The 18,601-nt window shown below is 46.7% G+C and overlaps 1 protein-coding gene across 3 annotated transcripts; it reads right to left on the bottom strand.

Moving 5' to 3' along the window:
- Nucleotides 1-85: 85 nt before the first annotated feature.
- On the bottom strand, nt 86-13,692 carry TARS2 (threonyl-tRNA synthetase 2, mitochondrial). Of its 3 annotated transcripts, none has more exons than XM_049880369.1 (18): nt 13,451-13,692; nt 12,960-13,156; nt 12,530-12,653; nt 10,715-10,839; nt 9,948-10,065; nt 9,753-9,817; nt 9,425-9,503; nt 8,154-8,300; nt 7,874-7,972; nt 7,341-7,561; nt 6,546-6,708; nt 5,841-5,978; nt 5,579-5,656; nt 2,630-2,730; nt 2,327-2,470; nt 2,071-2,143; nt 1,334-1,448; nt 86-412 (listed from the first exon to the last, which is right to left on the bottom strand). In XM_049880369.1, the coding sequence occupies exons 1-18, from the start codon at nt 13,523-13,525 to the stop codon at nt 264-266; spliced, it is 2,211 nt and encodes a 736-aa protein (XP_049736326.1). In that variant the 5' UTR covers nt 13,526-13,692; the 3' UTR covers nt 86-263. The 3 variants fall into 3 exon arrangements, 2 of the variants coding, with proteins under 2 accessions (XP_049736326.1, XP_049736327.1); XM_049880370.1 differs by having other exon boundaries at nt 2,327-2,428; XR_007516781.1 differs by lacking the exons at nt 86-412; nt 1,334-1,448 and having other exon boundaries at nt 2,327-2,424.
- Between the last annotated feature and the right edge of the window lie 4,909 nt (nt 13,693-18,601).

Raw genomic sequence — 18,601 nt, 5'->3', positions numbered from 1 at the left:
TCCCAACCCCCTGGCACAGAGAAGAGAAAGACAGAGTCCACCTCCCTTTATCCTCCCTCTCAGGAGTCAAAAATGAAGACACATACCTGGTAGCTTGAAATTTATTATTTTTAGTTTCACTCTCTTCACATTCAAACAGCTACAGCTTTTCCTCCCTCCTCTCTAGGGCCACCAAGCCAAGTCTTGGTTCAAAAGAGAACTGAGGCAGCAGGAGCTATGAAGGCTCTGCGGGACTCCTGGGGGCCTCATCTACGTACAGGGGCTCAGAACACTTCTTCAGCATTTGGGACCCTGGTGTTCTGCAGCTCCAGCAGCCGCCCTACTGCTTCAGTCAAGCTGTGCTCTCCAAGTCGATGATTCTCTCGAGTCCGAATGTTCACCGTTCTCTCACTTTGCTCTTTCTGGCCGACCACTGCCGGGACAGGTGGGGAGGTTTGGGAATTTCAGGGCAAATTCATCCATATGGAATATTTTTTTGCTGTGCAGAAATTAAACTTAAGAGACCTAAATCTTCAGGAGGGGTGGAAATATGGTTCAAAGAAAGGATAAATTTAGCTGTCCCTTGCTCTCCAGTTCTCTGCTCATCCTAAGGTGATAAGAACATGTCCCATGGCCATTCATTCCCCTATGTGCCTTATCACTTCCAGTCAGGAGCCCCGGTGTGAGCCCCTAGGGTCAGCCAGATAAAGACAAACAGATCAAGAACCAGACAGAGAAACTATGCGTGGGGGTTGGGGCATGAGAGGAAGGGGAAGATGGCAGGGGTAGAACACACATGTGCAAGGCCATGAAGATATGAGATTATGGGGCAGCCTGCTTGAAGTACTGGCAGGGCGAGTGGGGCGTGTAAAACTAGACAATCAGGGAAATTGGCTGTGGAGTTTGTGCTCCTTGTCTTAAAACAGAGCTCTGAGCCCTGGAAAATTCAAAACAGCAGGAGTAAGATAGGACTAGATTTTTCTCCCTAAGATCTTTCTCCTTGCGATGACTCTATCTGGGTTTAGGATAAACAAAGCTAATTAATTAACACCCTAGTAACCTTTTGTGGTCCTTTCTCTCTCATGCTACCTCGGTTACTTAACCTAACCAACACCAAGAGTAGGGCAGGGGTGAGTAAGAGGAAAACTCTTCTAGGGTGGGAGGTGGTGGTCAGGGGGTGAAGGAACCTGGTGCCCAAATGAGTCAGGTGTCCTGAATTCTGGCTCCTTTTGATCAGGTAATGTACCCCAATTATGGAGTTAACCATACTTAACAGACAGGAAAGAAGACTGCAGAGGGCATGTGGGAGAGCATAGGGCTGAGGTCCTGGGCTTTAGCTGCTCCACTCACTCACCAAACTGAAAATTGTAGTGGGCAAGCTGGGACCGGCGGACCCTCCGGCTGAGGGTTAGTCCAGAGTCAGCATCCAGGTCACCAACCAATCCTGCAGCCTGTAGGCTCCGTTGTACCTGGGGCAAAGGTTTCGTGATAGGAACTTAAGTTAATGGAAGGCTGATGAGCTACAACAGTGTGATGTCAATCTTCCCTAAGTCTCCCCGCCATTCCTCTTTCCCATCTCAGTGTTCTCTGGTTCCCATCAACAACCCCTCATTTCATCCCCACACTGAGGCCTCCACCTCACCCCCTGCAACTTTTTCACCTGCCTCCTGTTGGGAATGAGGCCCTCTCCCGAATTCCCTGGACTTTGCCTGCTTCTAGCCACCAATCTACCCAACCAGCTGTTCAACGCTGGTGCTGTCTACACCCTCAATTCTCTCTAGAACGGAAAAATAAAACCAACTTCACCTTACCCCACTTTTGTGCCAAGTACTGATAGTAGTTTTTAGCATTTTTTAATGTTAAGTGTTTAATTTTCACACATCCCAACATGGAGGGATGATCCCTGTTTTTTAGATGTAAACTTCCAGGCCACATCATGGGCAGCATACAGGACAGCTGCCACTCAAGCCCAGCCTGGTGGCTGCAAGTGCTGTGCCCTTCCCACTACCCTGTGGGGCCTCCTCCCACCCACTGCTGGGACCGACTCCCTACTAGTTCTGGTGCTGCCTTGGCACTGGCCCCACTCCTTACCTCCCGGGCATATCCCTCCTGCTCGGGCCCTACAGGGATGACCACCACCTGGAACGGGGACAGCCACAGTGGCCTGGTTGGGAGAGAACAGAGGAGGGCCAGTGACTGATTCTGGCTCTGGTCAGAAGTGTGGGAATGCACTGTGAGGCTGAGGTGCAGAGAGCAGATTTGAGAAAGAAATATAAGCTAGGTTTGAAGGGGAGGAACCATCTGGTTTGAGGGCCAGAACAGAAGAAACTGGGGTCAGAGGTCTCACCATTTTCCCCCACAGCTTTCCGCCAGGACCGCCAACATTCTTTCCACGGAGCCTAGTACTGCTCGGTGAATGAGGACTGGCCGCTCCAGGGCCCCGGCCTGCCTTGGAGGGAAATGGGGGGAATGCAGTGGAATGGGAAGGGTCCTAAAAATTGCACAATCAATGTCAGCTTCCAGTTTTTGAGAAATATCCTGTCCCCAGTAGGGGAGGGTGTGGAGGACTTGCTTTAGGCTTTAGGGTCAAAGGTAGAAGAGGGAGGCCATTGGCTGCCGAGGGAGAAGGGGACAGGGCAAGGTTCTATACCCTCTGTACTGCAGGCCAAATCTCAGGGGCAGTTGGAAGTCGAGCTGGATTGTCCCACACTGATGGGGCCGACCCAGGGCATCCCGGAGGTGCACATCAATCTGGAGGAGACAGATGGGAGGCATGAAACCAGAACCAGTATCCTCCACTATGCCTGCCACCCACCCCCTCAGCCTATCCATGTCCCCAGCTGTTTTAAGAGTCATGTCACCCAGCTATATCATGCTCTACCCCTCACTGCACTCACTGGGGACTCTGGCAGTGGCTCCCTCTGCCTAAGCCCTATATAACTTCAGGGACATCAACATTCACAGGATGACCCACCCACACTCTGGCCTCTCAACTTATTGAGTGCCTCATCTCAGTGACCTTTATCCCCACCCACACTGTGGCTAAACCCTCCATGCTGTCATCACCCAGAATGGCTGTACCTCTGGAACTGTCCATCAGACACCTGCTCTGGTTACCGCCTCTCAGCCTTCCAGCTCTGACAATTATTCCTACTACTTGTTCTTCAATCTATAGGTTCCTTAACTCCTCTTTTTCCTTCCCATCCACAGGCCTCTCCCACTTTTGTTTCTTCCCCCATGCGGCTGAACCCACTTTCCCCGTTCATTTTTCTTCTGTCACACCCACAGGGCAAAGCCTCAACCTGAGGCCACCCTAGCCTTCCACCTCCGTGGCCCTGCAAGAGAACTGCTTGGTGCTGCCCAGCATGTCACATACATGTTGCAAAAACAGACTGATGCCACTACGGATGTCACCATTTCCAACCTTAACTAGACCCTCGCTGCTGCCAGCCATCCTCTGACTGCCCCAATTCAGCTCTTGTCCAGTTCTCCTTGGGGATTTTCAAGCTTTCTCTTGTCTTTATATCTTCGAGCTCCCCACTGACAACTCTCCTCTCCCCCACTTCCCTCTCAGGAAATGATCCTCCTATCTCATGGAGAATTCGAATTATTGATATTATGAGATGGAAAAATGCCTGGACTTCCTGTTTCCACTCTTATCAACTTCCTTGCATCCACCTCCAGCCTTTTCTCCTGCCCTTATACAATGGCAAAGGTGGTACCTTCTGTGGAGGGCTCTTGATTCCACCCTTCCAGCCTCCCCAGGAACTGCCCTCTACTGTAATCCCTTCTACAACTTCAGCTTTTCCTCCACCCAAACAGATTTCCTCTCATCATAGCATTTAAACATTCCCAAGTCTCTCCCTTCAGAAAAACCTCTCTTTTAATCACCCAGGCTCCTTCTGTTATCTTCCTTTGCCTTTATCAGAGCCAAAATCCTTTTTAAAAAAACTTATTTATTTTTTGTGGTTGGGAATACACACAGCAGAACATTCAACAATTTTTACATGTATAATTCAGTGACGCTGATGACATTCTTCAAGTTGTGCAACCATTCTCACCCTCCTTCTCTGACGTGTTCCTTCCTCATTAACATAACTCACTGCCCCCTAAGTTTCCTACCTGGTCTTTGGAGTTGCTGTTTTCAATTTGATCCCACATAGTTCTTTAAAAGAGCATAACGCTCAAAGCAGACATTCTTTACTAATTAAGCTAAACTATTTTTTGATTTAAAGAAGACTTGAGGGAACGTTCTTGGTTTAAGGTTAAAGATCATCTCAGGGCAATAGTTTTAGAGATTCATCCAGCCTCAATGGCTCCAGAAATGGATCCCATGAGAATCTGAAATTCTGTGTTGCATTTTCCCCCTTTTGATCAGGATTCTGCTACAGAATCTTTGATCAAGACATTCAGTAATGGTAGACAGGCACCATCCAGTTCTTCTGGTCCCGTGACAAAGGAGGCAGATGTTCATGGGGGCAATCAGCCACAAATTCCACTTCCTCCTCCTGTTCCTGACTCTCCTTCTTCCTCTGTTGCTCCAAGTGAATGGAGACCAATTGTGTAACTTGGATTATAACCTCCTGTAAGCTTTCAAGACCCTGTAGCCAAAACTTTTTTTTTTAATTGTGCTTTAAGCGAAAGTTTACAGTTCGAGTTAGTTTCGCATACAAAATTTTACACACATTGTTACATGACCCTAGTTGCTCTCCCTATAATGTGTCAGCACACTCTTCCTTTCCACCCTTAATTTCCCATGTCCGTTCAACCAGCCCGTCTGTTTTTGCCTTCTCACCTCATCTCCTGACAGGAGCTGCCCACATAGTCTCAAATATCTACTTGGACTAAGAACCACTTTCTTCATGAGTATCATTTTATGTCTCATAGTCCAGTCTAATCTTTGAAGAGTTAGCTTCGGGAATGGTTTCAGTTCTGGACTAACAGTCCGGGGGCCATGTCTTCTGGGGTCCCTCTAGTCTCATACTATTAAGTGTGGTCTTTTTACTAGAATTTGAGTTCTGCACCCCATTTTTCTCCTGCTCCACCATGGACTCTCTGTTGTGTTTTGTGACAGGGCGGTCAACGGTGGTAGCTGGTCATCATCTAGTTCTAGTCTCAGTGTACCCAAAACTTTCAGTTATGTTCATTTGCTCACTTCTATCTGGCTACACACCCCCACTTTACCAAAAATGGCCCTTGGCAACTTAACACCTTTTTACTAAATCCAGCAGACACTTTTTGGTCCTTTTTTCCCCTTGACTTCTTTCACTTCTTCCAACTTACCACGTGAGTTGGAATGTCGTTGGCCAATAATTATTCAACTTTCAGACTGGAAAGAGGTTTCTGCAGGAATTCTTTCCTGACCCCTGGTGTTGCACTCCCTTTGTACCTACACAGCACTGGCCCCACCCGGCTGACAGGGCTTATTTCACTTCCCCACAGCTCTCACTAGACTGTAAAGGCCATGGGTGGCAGGAACCGCGCAACTCTTCTTTAAAACCTATACAAGTTAAAAAATATTCCTTTGTACCTACTTGATATTTAATACAACAAAATGAAAAAAGAATAAATAAAATTCTAACCAGAGTCCCTAGCTTACCTTAGGCCCATAGAAGGCACCATCTCCAGGTCTGAGGTCCCAAGGTTCCCCAGATTCTTCCAAGGCCTGGTGAAGGACCTATAAAAGGAATAAGATACAAGAGAAATGTGTCATCTTAGATTTTATAAGCAACATATTCCTCCAGTCCCAAAAAATGACCCCCTCAGAATATGGCTCTGTCTGAGGATCCTGGCTCCTGTCTCTCCCACCCCTTCCACTGGAGAGCAGTTTATCTGCCTTTGCTTCCTGACCGCCTACTTACCTGCTCAGCCTGGTCCCAAAGACAAGACTCCCCTAGGAACCCAGATGGCCGGGTGGACAGTGCCAGGCGGAAGGAGAAGCCAAGGACAGCATAGACAGAGTGGAGGAAATCTAGGCAGTCTCGGATCTCTGCTTCCAGCTGCAGGCAGGAAACAAGGGTGAGCTGTGTGTCAGCTGGAGATGGAGAGTGATGGTAGTTTGGGGGAAAAAGAGGGCAGAGGCATAGAGAGATAGCAGAGACAAGATGGGGGTAGAGCTGTAGTATGTAAAGAGGGCAACTGAAGGGCAGGGACGTTGGGAGCTCAAAGGGAGAATGGAAGGCAGTTATAAAACGCTTTGGTGGAAAAAATATCCCCTAAAGTCTTCTTTAAACCAAACGACAGTCTAGTTTAATTAGTAAAGAATGTCCGTCATGAACACCGTGTTCTTTTAAAGAACCATCTATATGGGATCAAACCGACAACAGCAGCTGGAAAGGTTAGACAGGAGGCTTTTATGTTAATGACGGTGAAATAATTTGAAAGAGAAAGATGAGAATAGTTATACAACTTTAAGAACGTAATCAATGTCACTGAATTGTACATGTAGAAATTGTTAAATTGGTGTATGTTTTGCTGTGTATATGGTCAATATACAACAACATCAAAATAATCAAAATAAACAAATAAATAAATAAAATGCCTTAGTCGAGGTGGGGAAGGACCACCTGATCCGGGGCACAGAAGATGTGAGCGTCATCCTGCTGGAAGCGTCGCAGCCGAGTCAGTCCCCCCAGACTGCCAGAAGCCTCAGCGCGGTGCAGGGCCCCGAAGTCTGCCAGTCGCAGGGGCAGCTCTCGCCAAGATCTGGGCCGGTGGGCGAACATCAGGCTGAGATTGGGGTGGGGAAGGGTCAGAATCACAGGGAGACCCAGCCCTCGAAGATGTCTCCTCTGCCCGATCTGCTTGCCTGTTTTCTCTGCACCGCCAGTTAACACCCTTCCTAGCTTTAGCACGCCCTACCACTGAGTCCTGTCAACACCACTTATCGCAGCCTGAGCCATGCCTGCTTCATAAGTGAGTTTCCCAGAAAAAACCCATATAGAACTTGTTGCTGACTCATAGTGACCCTATACAACTGAGCAGAACTACCCCACAGGGTTTCTAAGGAATGACTCATGCATTCAAACTGCTGACCTTTTGGTTAGCAGCCTAGCTCTCAACCACTGTGCCACTAGGGTTCCAGTAACAGCCATTAACTCACTGTGCCCTTGTTCTGTGACAGGTAGTGAGCTGAAAGAGGAACCTTAGATAGCAAATCCAAATTCTTGATTTTACTAATTAGGAGGCCGAAGCCTAGAGAGGCACAATGATTTTCCCAAGTTTCCGTGGCTACCTACGGAACAGACTGAAGACTCAAATCTAATGTCGCAATATCCTTTCCCAGACTCTATTAATATTTAGCAACTCAGTTGCCTCATCCTAACCCTGGGAGGAACCAGGCTTCCTTGCTCTCAGCTCACCAGTGTGCAGGGCAGTTCATGGGCTTGAGGGCGAGTGTGGAGTGGGCTTGATGGCTGGTGGAATGGTCACTCAGGGAGCTGGCAGGTCTGTCGGAGCCCTGGCGCTGCAGGGCAAATATGTCTTCCCTGTAATGCTCCCAGTGTCCTGACTGTTCCCAGAGCTTCGTAGAAAACAGTGTTGGGGTTTTTACTTCTGAGAAACCACGGCGGGCATACTCAGCCTGGAGATGAGGGTACAGACATGGAGGGCCAGAATGACTGGGGGAGAAGAGGCCGAGTGGCAGCTGTCTCATTCTCCTGAGGCCCTCAGGCCATGTGGATCCCAGTCACAACCTATTAAATACCATGTTCCCTCTCTCTGTCTCCTGCTGCAGATTGCACATTCTAGCACCGGGATCAAAGTCACCAGCACTTTAGGATGCTTATATCCACGCTTCCAATCCCCCTCTATTGACTCTCACACCCCGGCTTCTCCTAGGGCCCCAGCCCCACCCTGGTCTCTCTTCTCCAGGACTCGGTTCCCCCTTACTTACCCTGATAAAAGCCATCAGTGCATTATACACCCTCGTCCCCCGGGGCAGGAAGAAGCAGCTCCCAGGGCTCAGCTCATGGAAGAAGAAGAGCTCCTGTTCCTGGGGTCAGGAAGGGCAACAGTCAGTTCAAGAGGAAAGGGTTGCTTTGGGACCTAGAAGGAACACCTGACAGCTGTTCCACCTGTTTGATTCTGCATCTGCTCCCAACATCGCAGTCAGATTGCTTCCATCCCTCTCTAGCCCTTGGCATCATCCCTCCCTATCTTCCCAATCTCTGTACCTTGCCAATGCGCCGGTGATCCCGCAACTCTGCTTCCTCCCTCCACTTTTCCCAGGCCCGCAGCCCCTCTGCCGTGGGGAAGGAAATCCCTGACACTCGCTGCAGTGTCTCTGGGACCCCTGAAGACCTCCACAAGGATGAGGAGTTCTGTGGAAGGACACGGAGAATCAAGGGGAAGGTGGGGAGGACCGAAGTCACCCCACACCCCCACTTTCAACCCTCACATGGAACTCTCAGTGTGAGCATCACAGGTATGCTGCTCAACAACCTCTCTCTCCTCTAGACCCCCTTGCCATGTTAATAGCCTTAGAATTGCCTGACTCTTGATTTCTATGGATGTCTTGTCCTGGTCAAGCCTAACCTTACCCTGTCACCTCTTTTTGTCCCCATTTTTACTACCACTGTAAGATCCCCTGCACTTAGTTCCTTCCCCTTCTAGCCAATGGCTGCTCAGGAGCGTAACTCTTAGCTCTGGTCAAATGTTAGTCTACCCATCTCCTTATCAGTCTCCTGAACAGCTGCTAGAAAACGCAATCTCCCACACACAGAAACTCAAATACCTTTGCTTGTTTTTTAGGCTCCTTTAATAACAGTAATAACGAGAAGCAGCCTACCTCTTAGAGCACTTTTAACTCCTCCTCAGACACTTTCTCACGCATTAGTTGGTTTTCATTGTCTCTATGATGTGGACTCACTGGTAGGACAGGATTTCACATCCTCACTTCACAGATGGAGAAAATGGCCACAGATCTCAATCGTGGCAGAGCCAGGACTAAGTGAGGATGGCTAGGTTCTCATTCCAGGGCTTTGTGCTCTACACATCTGCCTCTCCCTTCACGCCCTGCTCCCATCCCATCCAATAACTCACCCTGTCCAGGAACAATACTTTCATAAAAAGCATGCCCTTGACTTAGGGTATTCTCCCTGTGCCTGTCAAGTGGTGTCGATCAACCTGCTGGACCATACCCCCTCTCCCAGGACTCTTCTCAAGTGGCCCTATCCAGCCTGCTCATGCCCTCCCCCGCTTTCTCTCTTAGCACTGATGTCCAACTGTAGAATTTGAATTGGCTTCTGGGTCCTCGCAGGGTGTTCAGCATTTGCTATCAGTTTGGTAGTTTCTAGAAGGCAGGGACTGAGTTTCTTTCTCCTTCTAGATCCCCCCCTCAGCTCTCAGAGTAGAGAAGGGACTGAGAGAGAGAATCATCTCTCCACTCCTTTGCTCACGCCAGCGAAAACAGGAGTCTCAACCTAACCCTGCCTTCACAACTGACCGCCAGCAGCTTCAGTCCTCCAATCTGTCCAGTATGCCGAAGGTGGGGGCCCTGGCAAAGGTCAACCAACATGCCACACCTGGGAGAAAAAAGGGGCCAGTTAGTGGTTCCTAAATTCTTTGAGCTTCTCGTTTTCACTCCCTCATAGCCTTCTGGTCACAGAAAGAGGAGGTGAACAAGACTTGTTCTACAGTCAGAGCAATGAGAGATAAAAACTAATTCCTGCTCCCATTTCTCTTTTTGGAGACATACAGATTACCTTCTATCCTCTGACCCTTATCTTTGCTTCCCCACCTCTCCCTGTCTCCCCCATCTTGACACCACTCACCCGTACACTGTTGTTGTTGGACCTGTCACTTTCTCCTCAATCAGGCGAAGCTTAAAGGGGTTATCCTGAAAGAAGACAGAAGGGAACAGAAGAGGGAAGACAAGTCTTCATTCCCACAAAGATGTCCTGGGAGACAACCAGCCCTTTCCTCATGCTTCTGAATCTTTCTTCTAAAACTGTACATCTCCACCCTACCTTGAAGAGCTGGCGAAGCTGATCCTGAGAAGCCTCTAGCCGCCGGAAGGGTTGAGTAGCAGCTGCAAGTTCCTGGCAAATCCGCTCCAAAAGAGGTAGCTCTGAGCCTTGGACAGTCCTGGTAAGAGGAGAGTTGGTGGGCCTGCATCACCTGGGTGACAGATCTGTGGCCTAGAGGGTGGGAGTGGAAGTCCTGCCCTCCAGAAACATCTAGAATTATTGATATAAAACAGACTCAGAGAAAGCAAAAATAGAAAACCAGATAGATTTTACAGCTGGAGAAAAAGTTCTATGCATGAAATTAAAAGCTGAGTGCAGGTAATATGGCTGGACAAAATTAGAGCAACAATAATGAAGAGATGAAGTAAGATTCCAAGATTTCTAAAAGAAGATAAGTTTTAAACAGGGTTAGACACAAGAGAGGGACATGGACTAGTAAAGAACTGGTACCATTGTCACAGTTGAGGCCTGGATACCAATTATAATAACAACAATGATAAAACAATGACAGACACTGAGTTTCTATTATGTACCAAGCACTGTATATGCATCTTATAGGATAATGATAGGGGGTGGGGTAAAGGGCCCCACCTCCCAAGCCTGGAGACTATGTCAAACCGAGTTACACTCTCAATTCTGGCAAAGGTGCTATGCAATGCCTCAGCTATCTGTTAGACTTCTTCTCTAAACTGAATGTGCCCAAAGCCCCAGAGAAGGGGCTCCTAAAGCACTCCAGAACCATGCTCCTCCTTCCGGACACTACTCACCGCTCCTTTCCCAGGAAGAAATCATGGTAGAAACCACATTCTGTACTTGGACCTTGACAGAGGACAGCGCCTAGGAGTTGTTCAGCTGCTGCCCCCAGGACATGAGCACTGGAGTGCCAGAACACCTGGGTTCAAAAGAAAGGAGTTCACAAATTCAGAACCTTCTCCCTTTCCCCAAGCTCTGATTCTCTCCTTAGGGAAGCTGGTGGGAAAACTGGTATTGCTCTTCTAGGGATAACTGCCCCAAAATGAAGAACCTAGACCTTGGCAGTGGCTGCTAAAAAGTGAAAAGTGTAAAACCGACTCAGAAAAGAAAGTGAAAAGCCAGTATCCTGGAGCGTGGAGGCAGGCTAGTCAGTGTTCCTTTGTTGCTCCTATAACATCTCCTTTTAGGGCTTCAGAGTAAACTGCCTTCCTGTGACAACGGTTCCCTAGGGCTCTGCTTGGTCTTTTAGTCCTTTTCTTTTCCTACCCTAGGATTTCAGTGTGATGTGATACACCTACTTGTATGGGTTTGGTCGCCATCTATAGAAAACAGATCTCCATTTTTCTGGATTCTAACAGATGAGGTCTGTGTTACCTGAGCTGACATGAAGGAGACAAACTGGGGAGGTGGACAGGTTGTGTGCTCGGTTGTGGAAGCCATGTTAGTATTAAATATACATCTGGATAACCTACAACATGTGTGCTCAAGAGTTAAGGGGGCAGCTGGCGTACTACCCTTGTGTTTTTTAACTTGTTATTTCTCCTTTTCATTAGTACATATGATGTCTGTTTAATAGATCCAGGCTGTCTATGTAAAAATTTTCATCACCAGGTTCCAGCTTAGGTGGGAAGAGTTAAGATAAACACAGTCTATTGGTCTCCACTCATCTAGAACAAAAGAGAAAGAAGAAAACCAAAGACTCAGAAAAGAAAGTAGCCTACAGGACTAACAGTCTACATGAATCACAGCCTCAACTACTTTGAGACCAGAAGAACTAGATAGTGCCTGGTGAGTGTTCTGCTCAGGGCACAATAGGTGGATTCTTGTAGAATGGGAGAAAAATCTGGAACAGAACTCAAATTCTTAAAAAGGAGAGACTTATTGGACCAGTTGAGACTAGAGGACTCCCCAAGACTGTTGGCCTGAGATACTCTTTAAACCTTAAATCAAAATTATCCCTTGAGGTCACCTTTTAGCTAAATAACAGATTGGCCCATAAAATAAAGAATATCACTCATGAGTAAATGACTTTTTAGAAAAAATCATCTATATGGGACCAAATGGTCAAAAATTATGGCAAAGATGAGAAGGTAAGGGAGCACGGAAATTAGAGTACTGGAAATGGTACAACCAGAATGGAATGAATGAGAATGATGGCAGTGTGAAAAATGTAACCAATCACTGAATAATTTGTGTAGAAACTGTTAAAAGGGAACCTAATTTGCTGTGTAAACTTTCACCTTAAACACACACACACACACACACACACACACACAAACCAAACCTGTTGCCATTAAGTCGATTCCGACTCATAATGACCCTATAGGACATAGAACTGCCCCACAGAGTTTCCAAGGAGTGCCTGGTGGATTCAAACGGCGAATCTTTTGGTTAGCAGCTGTAGCACTTGACCACTATGCCACCAGGGTTTCCTTAACCATAATAAATTATTTAAAAAGATAAAAATGAAAAAGACAAGCAGTCTGTGGTAGGTCTCCCTCTCAAATGTAAACGCAGAAACTGAGGCAAAGAAAATAAATGCTAGAAGCCTCTGCTTGCATATCTTACAGTTTAGTAACCACCGTATTTCTGATAAGGAAGGAGCTTACCGCCTTCCCCTCTGGGGAATCAAATGTCAGAAATCTGACGTTGGAATCTGTCTCCAAGGGCCGATCCATGTCATAAGGTTCTCCATTCACTAGGGCAGCCACCGCAGTATTTGCCAGTGTTGAACTTTGGGGATGGGGAGTGGGGGTGAAGAAAAAGACAGTTACAACCCACAGGGGTAGAGAGGGCCTAATCTCTTAGTAATTCCAAATTTGCAATCCTGGAGAAAATGAACCTAGCATTTCTTTTCCCAGAAGACAAGAGAGAAAGAGCAGACTCCAAAGCTAATGCAATAAAACAAATTTACGAGAAGGGCTGTCTTGACGGGGATCGAACAGAAATAAGCAGATTGCATTTTCGTTCCCCGCTCAGGTCCAAAGGAAACACAGAGGCAGGAGGATGATCCTAGGAGGTACAGGATGGGCCTGGTACCTGATCTGCTGGGCTAGTTGGTAAGGGGTTGTGTTCCATGCCACAGCATCCACTTTCTGGCCTCCAGGAAGGGATATTTTAATAGTCCGACGTTCCTTCTGTGCCATGCTTGCTAACCTTTTTACCTGAGCAGCCCAAAGCTCCTCGAAGAGACCAAGTCGCTCTGCCAGCCAGGGTGCAGGGGTCGGCACGGCTGCCTGAAGGGAAAGATACGTTAGGAGGTAACACAGATCCCATCATTCCTTCTTGGGACCGGGGGTGGCGGGAGATGAGGCTATTTAAGTGGACTTGGTCCTGGGCCGTAGGCCGGGGCCCTACGGGGTGCAGCACTCCCCAAGTCGCTGACCCTTGGAAGCAGGCAGCGCGTCTAGGGCTACGGTAGCCCGGTCCGGGGACTCTCAAGGTACCGAAATTGCATCAGGCTGGGTTGAGAGTCTACACCTTAGGCTTCGAGTGGGGTGAGTCCGACGCGGTTCGGAAACTTTGCGTACCTCATGCACCGTGCGCAGCCCGCAGGCTTGTAACCCTGGGAGCCGGAGCCGCGGCCACATCTGATACAGCCCCATGTTCCTTCAGACCCGTGCCTACATCCCCAAACAGATTATCGCCGCTTTTCCTTCACCAGGTTTTCATTGGCTTCTGGACCAACAACGTCCCTGCATATTGGCTGCTGCAGCTGCCACTCTTATCTGGCCCCACCTCCAGGAACTCCGAAGAAGTACACCCCACACAGCACCAGCAGCGATGCGGGTGGTTCCGCTTGCCCGGAAGACCCAAGCTGTTACACACAAGCCTGTTACTTTTTAGCCGAAAGCCCAAAGTAGCAATACAGTATCCTGCGGCCTTGAGTTCAGTAGAACTGGTGAGGGCAAGAGTGGTTGAAAAACGGCCCGGAAAGGGTAGCTGGTAATTTTTTCTTAACCACAAATTTTCCTCTACATGGCCTTTACTGACACGTTGAAAACCCTGGTGGTGTAGTGGTTAAGTGCTACGGTTGCTAACCAAAAGGTCAGCAGTTGGAATCCACCAGGTGCTCCTTGGAAACTCTATCGGGCAGTTCTACTCTGTCCTATAGGGTCGCTATGAGTCGGAATCGACTCGAAGAAAACAGTTAAGAGCATGGGCTTTGGAGCCAGACAGACCTAATGTATCTGCCATTAACTAGGTAATTTTAGGTATATTATTTCTCTGTCCCAATTTCTTCATCTATAAAATGAGAATAATAATAGTATCTATCATTACCAATTGTTGAAGTTAATTTTATGTAAATAATATAGTATAGTGCGTAGTATATGGTAACGAGCAACAACAAGCTGTTAAAATAAATGAATATAACAGTTCAGGACTGGAGCAAAGAATCTGCAGAGGGCATCGCTTAATTTTACAGATAGGAATTTAAGCTCCAACAGTAAGTGCTCATGCTGGCTTCTGAATCTAAGTCTTGTACTCATCCACTGCACCATGCTTTTTCTGGTAATGGAGTTTACTCTCAATGTGTTCCTCCATTACCTCAGAAAGAGAGGTGCCAGACCCTAGAATCTTAGCTCTCTGCCTCCTATATATGTCCTTTGCCTCTCACTCCCACTCTAGCATCCTAGCTCTCAACTTCCTTTATCTTCTCTTCCCTCTCCCGGCTATATCTAGTACACAAGACTAGGTATATGTGATTAATTTCACACAGTAAAAACTGAAACAAGGTCAAGCTTGTAGTAGATAAAGAATGAGGGGGATGGATTGGGGGGCAGCTGTGAGGTTCTCAGTTATTCCCACTAGTCCCCTCACCTGGGGGTGGGGATGGTTAGTTGGTTCTCAAGTTTCAATGGTGATGGGATCAAGGGTTGTGGAGGAAGAGCTGTCAGAGAAAGCTGTTTAATTTAGATCTCTACAGAAGCCAGAGGTTCTGTCTGCGGAGGGCAGCAGCTGATCTGAGTCACAGGCACCACTCTGGATCTTGGCTCCATCTTCTGGTATGTTAGACATTCTGAAACACAAAGAGAGAGACAAGACTGATTGTGGGAGAGGAAGATTGTGTGTGTGTGTGTGTGGTGGGGAGCAGTAGTGAGAATTTATAAATGGCATTCAGAAAGTGTGGTAAAGGCAGGGCTCTGCAAGGGAGTGTTATATTGCAGGCAACGAAATGGTAGGTGCCCAATAAATACTGAAGTATTTAAGAATGTACCTATTACTATATTGACTTGAAGCCCCAAAGACAGTGACACACCATTTATTCACCTGATTTTACCTTGTACTCTTTTGTTAGGCTAGTAGAGGGATGGTGGAGTAACAATTAGGTTAGACTGAGCTGGTAGCTCCTTACACTCATCCCTCAAACATTTGCCATCTGCTTACTGTGTGCAGTAAGCACTTAGCTGGATGCTGTGGGGATGCCAGTCAATAACTATTACATCCTCACCTATGTAACTTGTGTTGCAGCGGAGGAAGGGCGGAATGCCATCCTTCCTCCTTCTGTGGCAAGCAAGCTAAGGCCAAGTCATCAGTCACTGGTTCTACAACTTCTGACTTCTGACTAGCCTATGCCTCAGCCTCCGGGAATTTTAACCCGTTAGCTTGCCTGGGAAACATCCATCCATAAAACTTCTCTTACACCTCCCTCCCCAGCCCAGAATACCACTGAACACCTACTATGTGCCAAATGCTGTGCCTTGACTATCTTGTTTAATTCCTAAACAACGGTGAAAAGCAGTAGCTATTTTTATGCTCCCTTTAAAACATGAAAATCGAGCCTCAGAGAAGTCAAGCCCGGCCCAACTGAATTCGAAGACTGCGTTGTTTATACCATGCCACGCTGCCTCTGGGGACCAGATGATTAGTATGTTTAATTAGTATAATGTTTGGTAGCCCGGCTCCCTTTTCCTCTTCAGGGTACACTACCCGGAGGCTTTAGGGCCAAAGCCTTTAATATGGGGTGAAGAGACAGGTCCAATAAAAAAGAGGTGTCATAACAACTTTTCTCTACCAGACTAAGGAACAAGAAGTGTCCATGAAATAATGTCAAGATTTCGTAGAAGTCGAGGGAAAAAAGGAAACTCAGTAAAGGGTGTCCTAGGTCCTTAGTAAAAATTTGAGAAATTCTCAGCCTTAATCAACTCTTAGGAGCCTAAAGCCTTGGTGAGGCAGTATTTTTTTTTTATAGGCTTAAACCACATATAAGAATGTTCACCACTGAAAGTAATTTCCACTAGTAACCAGATCAGCACACACTTCCAAATCTACCATAGACTCTTAGAAGCAAATTCCTCACTTCCCTTGCACCAAAGAGACAGAAAAGATATTAGAGCTATATATATATATATAGTAAAAGATAAGGTTTATGTCATTAGCACCAAATGCTTTTTGAGGCCCAAAGTGGCTAAAAGCACAGTAGGCGGTGTGGGGATTAGGTTAATAAAAACTTGCCTTAGTAAGTGCTTAGGTCTAGGTTGGGTCTTTTACCTTACCTTTGCTTGAAGATGCCTCAAAGGGATAGAATACGATTTCCCATCCCCAAGCCATCTGAGTCTGACAGAAACAAGGAAACAAAGCCCCACCTTTTAAACAACCCTGATATATCAGGCCAAGGGAAAAACATAATGAAGTCTCCCAGATACAGGAGCCAGTGCAGGGATGTGTCAACTCAGGCGTTCCTGGACTCTCAAGGAAAAAAACAAAACAACAAAAACATACACAAAAAAACAAGAAACACAAAGAGAAAAGTACTTGAAAAAAGGGCCTAAATCTATCTATAGAAGGTAATATACAACTAAGGCCTACTCCTCAATAACCAAGATTTTAAATGAATCCTTTACTAATCTCTACTGCCCTGGCAATAACTGGCTTCCTAGAAATTTGGGACCTTAAGTGTTATATTTTATAGGCACAAAGGAGACTTCTAGCTAGGAGGGGAAACAAAAGGAACGGAACCCTGTCTGTCCATCTTTCTACCCATTCCATTGGAAAGGCCCGAACAAAAATGCAGTAAATTTCAAGTCCTCTAATCTCCTTTCCCACAAATTATGGGGCAGAGGACTTAAGTAATTCTCAGGAATAAGGGGGTACAAAGGACAGAGGTGCAAGAAGTTGTTGGAACATCCAATTTGCTATGAACGTGAACGGACCCAGTCTGGATTGGTTTAACCAGCATCCTCTGAATCAAACATAAACTGCTGCCTGTATTTGTTTTCTTGATTGGCAGTGCAAAGAGCTCATTAGCCCCTCCACCCACACCTGCTTTTGACTCTTGCTAGGGTGAGGACAATGAAGGCAAAGTTGGATAGAAAAAAAATAGGTAGCCATAGTATCGATTTCTAAATAATTTCAGCCTTATCCCCTTCCCTCAACCTTGTATCTAAGCATAAAGTTTTTTACCCCCCAGTGTTAGTCAGAAGTAACTTGGATATTTAGTTTTTTATTCCTTTTGCTCCTTTAAAGCCTATCTGCTTCTCTTCTACATAAGGGGAGAACAGGATGTTTACTTAAAAGCCACTGTCTCATGTAATGGTGGCCCTCTAGTAGACCTGTCTATGCAGCCTCAGTGAGTTATTACTCAGCAATTGTGAACAGGTGACCAGGCTTGTCTACACAGTTACTCATAAACAAGTATGAGAAACGCCCCAATACCCTCAAGAGTGCTAAAACTCATTTTGATGGTGTTACTGTGTCTACATACATGAGAAGGTAACTCATCCCTCCTGTATAAGATTGGCTTAAATAAAACAATTTAGGGGAAGTGCATTTTCAACATGCCCAGAAAGGTTTCCTTGGGGTCAAAGAGAGGAATCAAGTAGACAAGTCAAGGTCCCAAGAGGGGATAAAGAAGAAAGGGTGAGCCAGATTCCAGAAGCAGCCAGAACCGGGGTACACCCTACGTGCTGGGTGTGTTCCTAGGTCACTGCTATTTCTGCAGTGTCTGATGACACATGTATGGAGCTTCACATAATCAAGGCTGCTATTTAGAGCCTTCTACCTGCCAGTGACCCAGACCTGGCCCAGATACAGTGACTATCACTCTTCACTTCTTAAAGGAACATTCCATTTATTAAGCCTCACTGGGTTGTGAAAAATGGGGTAAGAGAAAAGGATTAAGCGTGGCTTCTGTATTCCAGATTACCAATATGTAGTGAGGGCAGATGTGGGGAAAGAGCTGGCCAGAAGGACCCCACCACCACTAGCCCAATCCTATGTTTGCCTTAAAACTGTTTCTTGGCTCACAACTGCATAACCTTTTGAAGACAAATAATCCATACAGTATTATCCCACTTCATCACCAGCCACACTCCACGAACATCTCGATCTCATCCCACCCATCAGCCCTTTGCAAACTTCAATTACACAAAGGATCAAACGGAAAACCTACAAGGTCATGAAGATCTTAGAGGCTCAGATTGCTTTCAGTGACAGAGTGCAGAAGTCAAAGGGACAGCTGGACAAGATCAATGTGAGGGGAAAAGTCAACCACACAACAAAGGAGACTATACTTTATTAAACTTGAAAACAAAAACATAATTATATCAGGGACAATTAAAAAAAAAAAAAGGGAATGGCTGCAAGAGAAAGTGGAAGTGGCCACAGGAAGGTAAAAGATGGGATGGTCTCTGGTATCGCTCTGTGCGCCTCAGAAACGTGTGGGCACACACATCACTACC

The sequence above is a fragment of the Elephas maximus genome, chromosome 3 (assembly GCF_024166365.1).
Source record: "Elephas maximus indicus isolate mEleMax1 chromosome 3, mEleMax1 primary haplotype, whole genome shotgun sequence".
NCBI classification, from domain to species: Eukaryota; Metazoa; Chordata; class Mammalia; order Proboscidea; family Elephantidae; genus Elephas; species Elephas maximus.
Note: the sequence above shows the minus strand (reverse complement) of the source record. Positions and strands in the feature narration are given on the sequence as shown.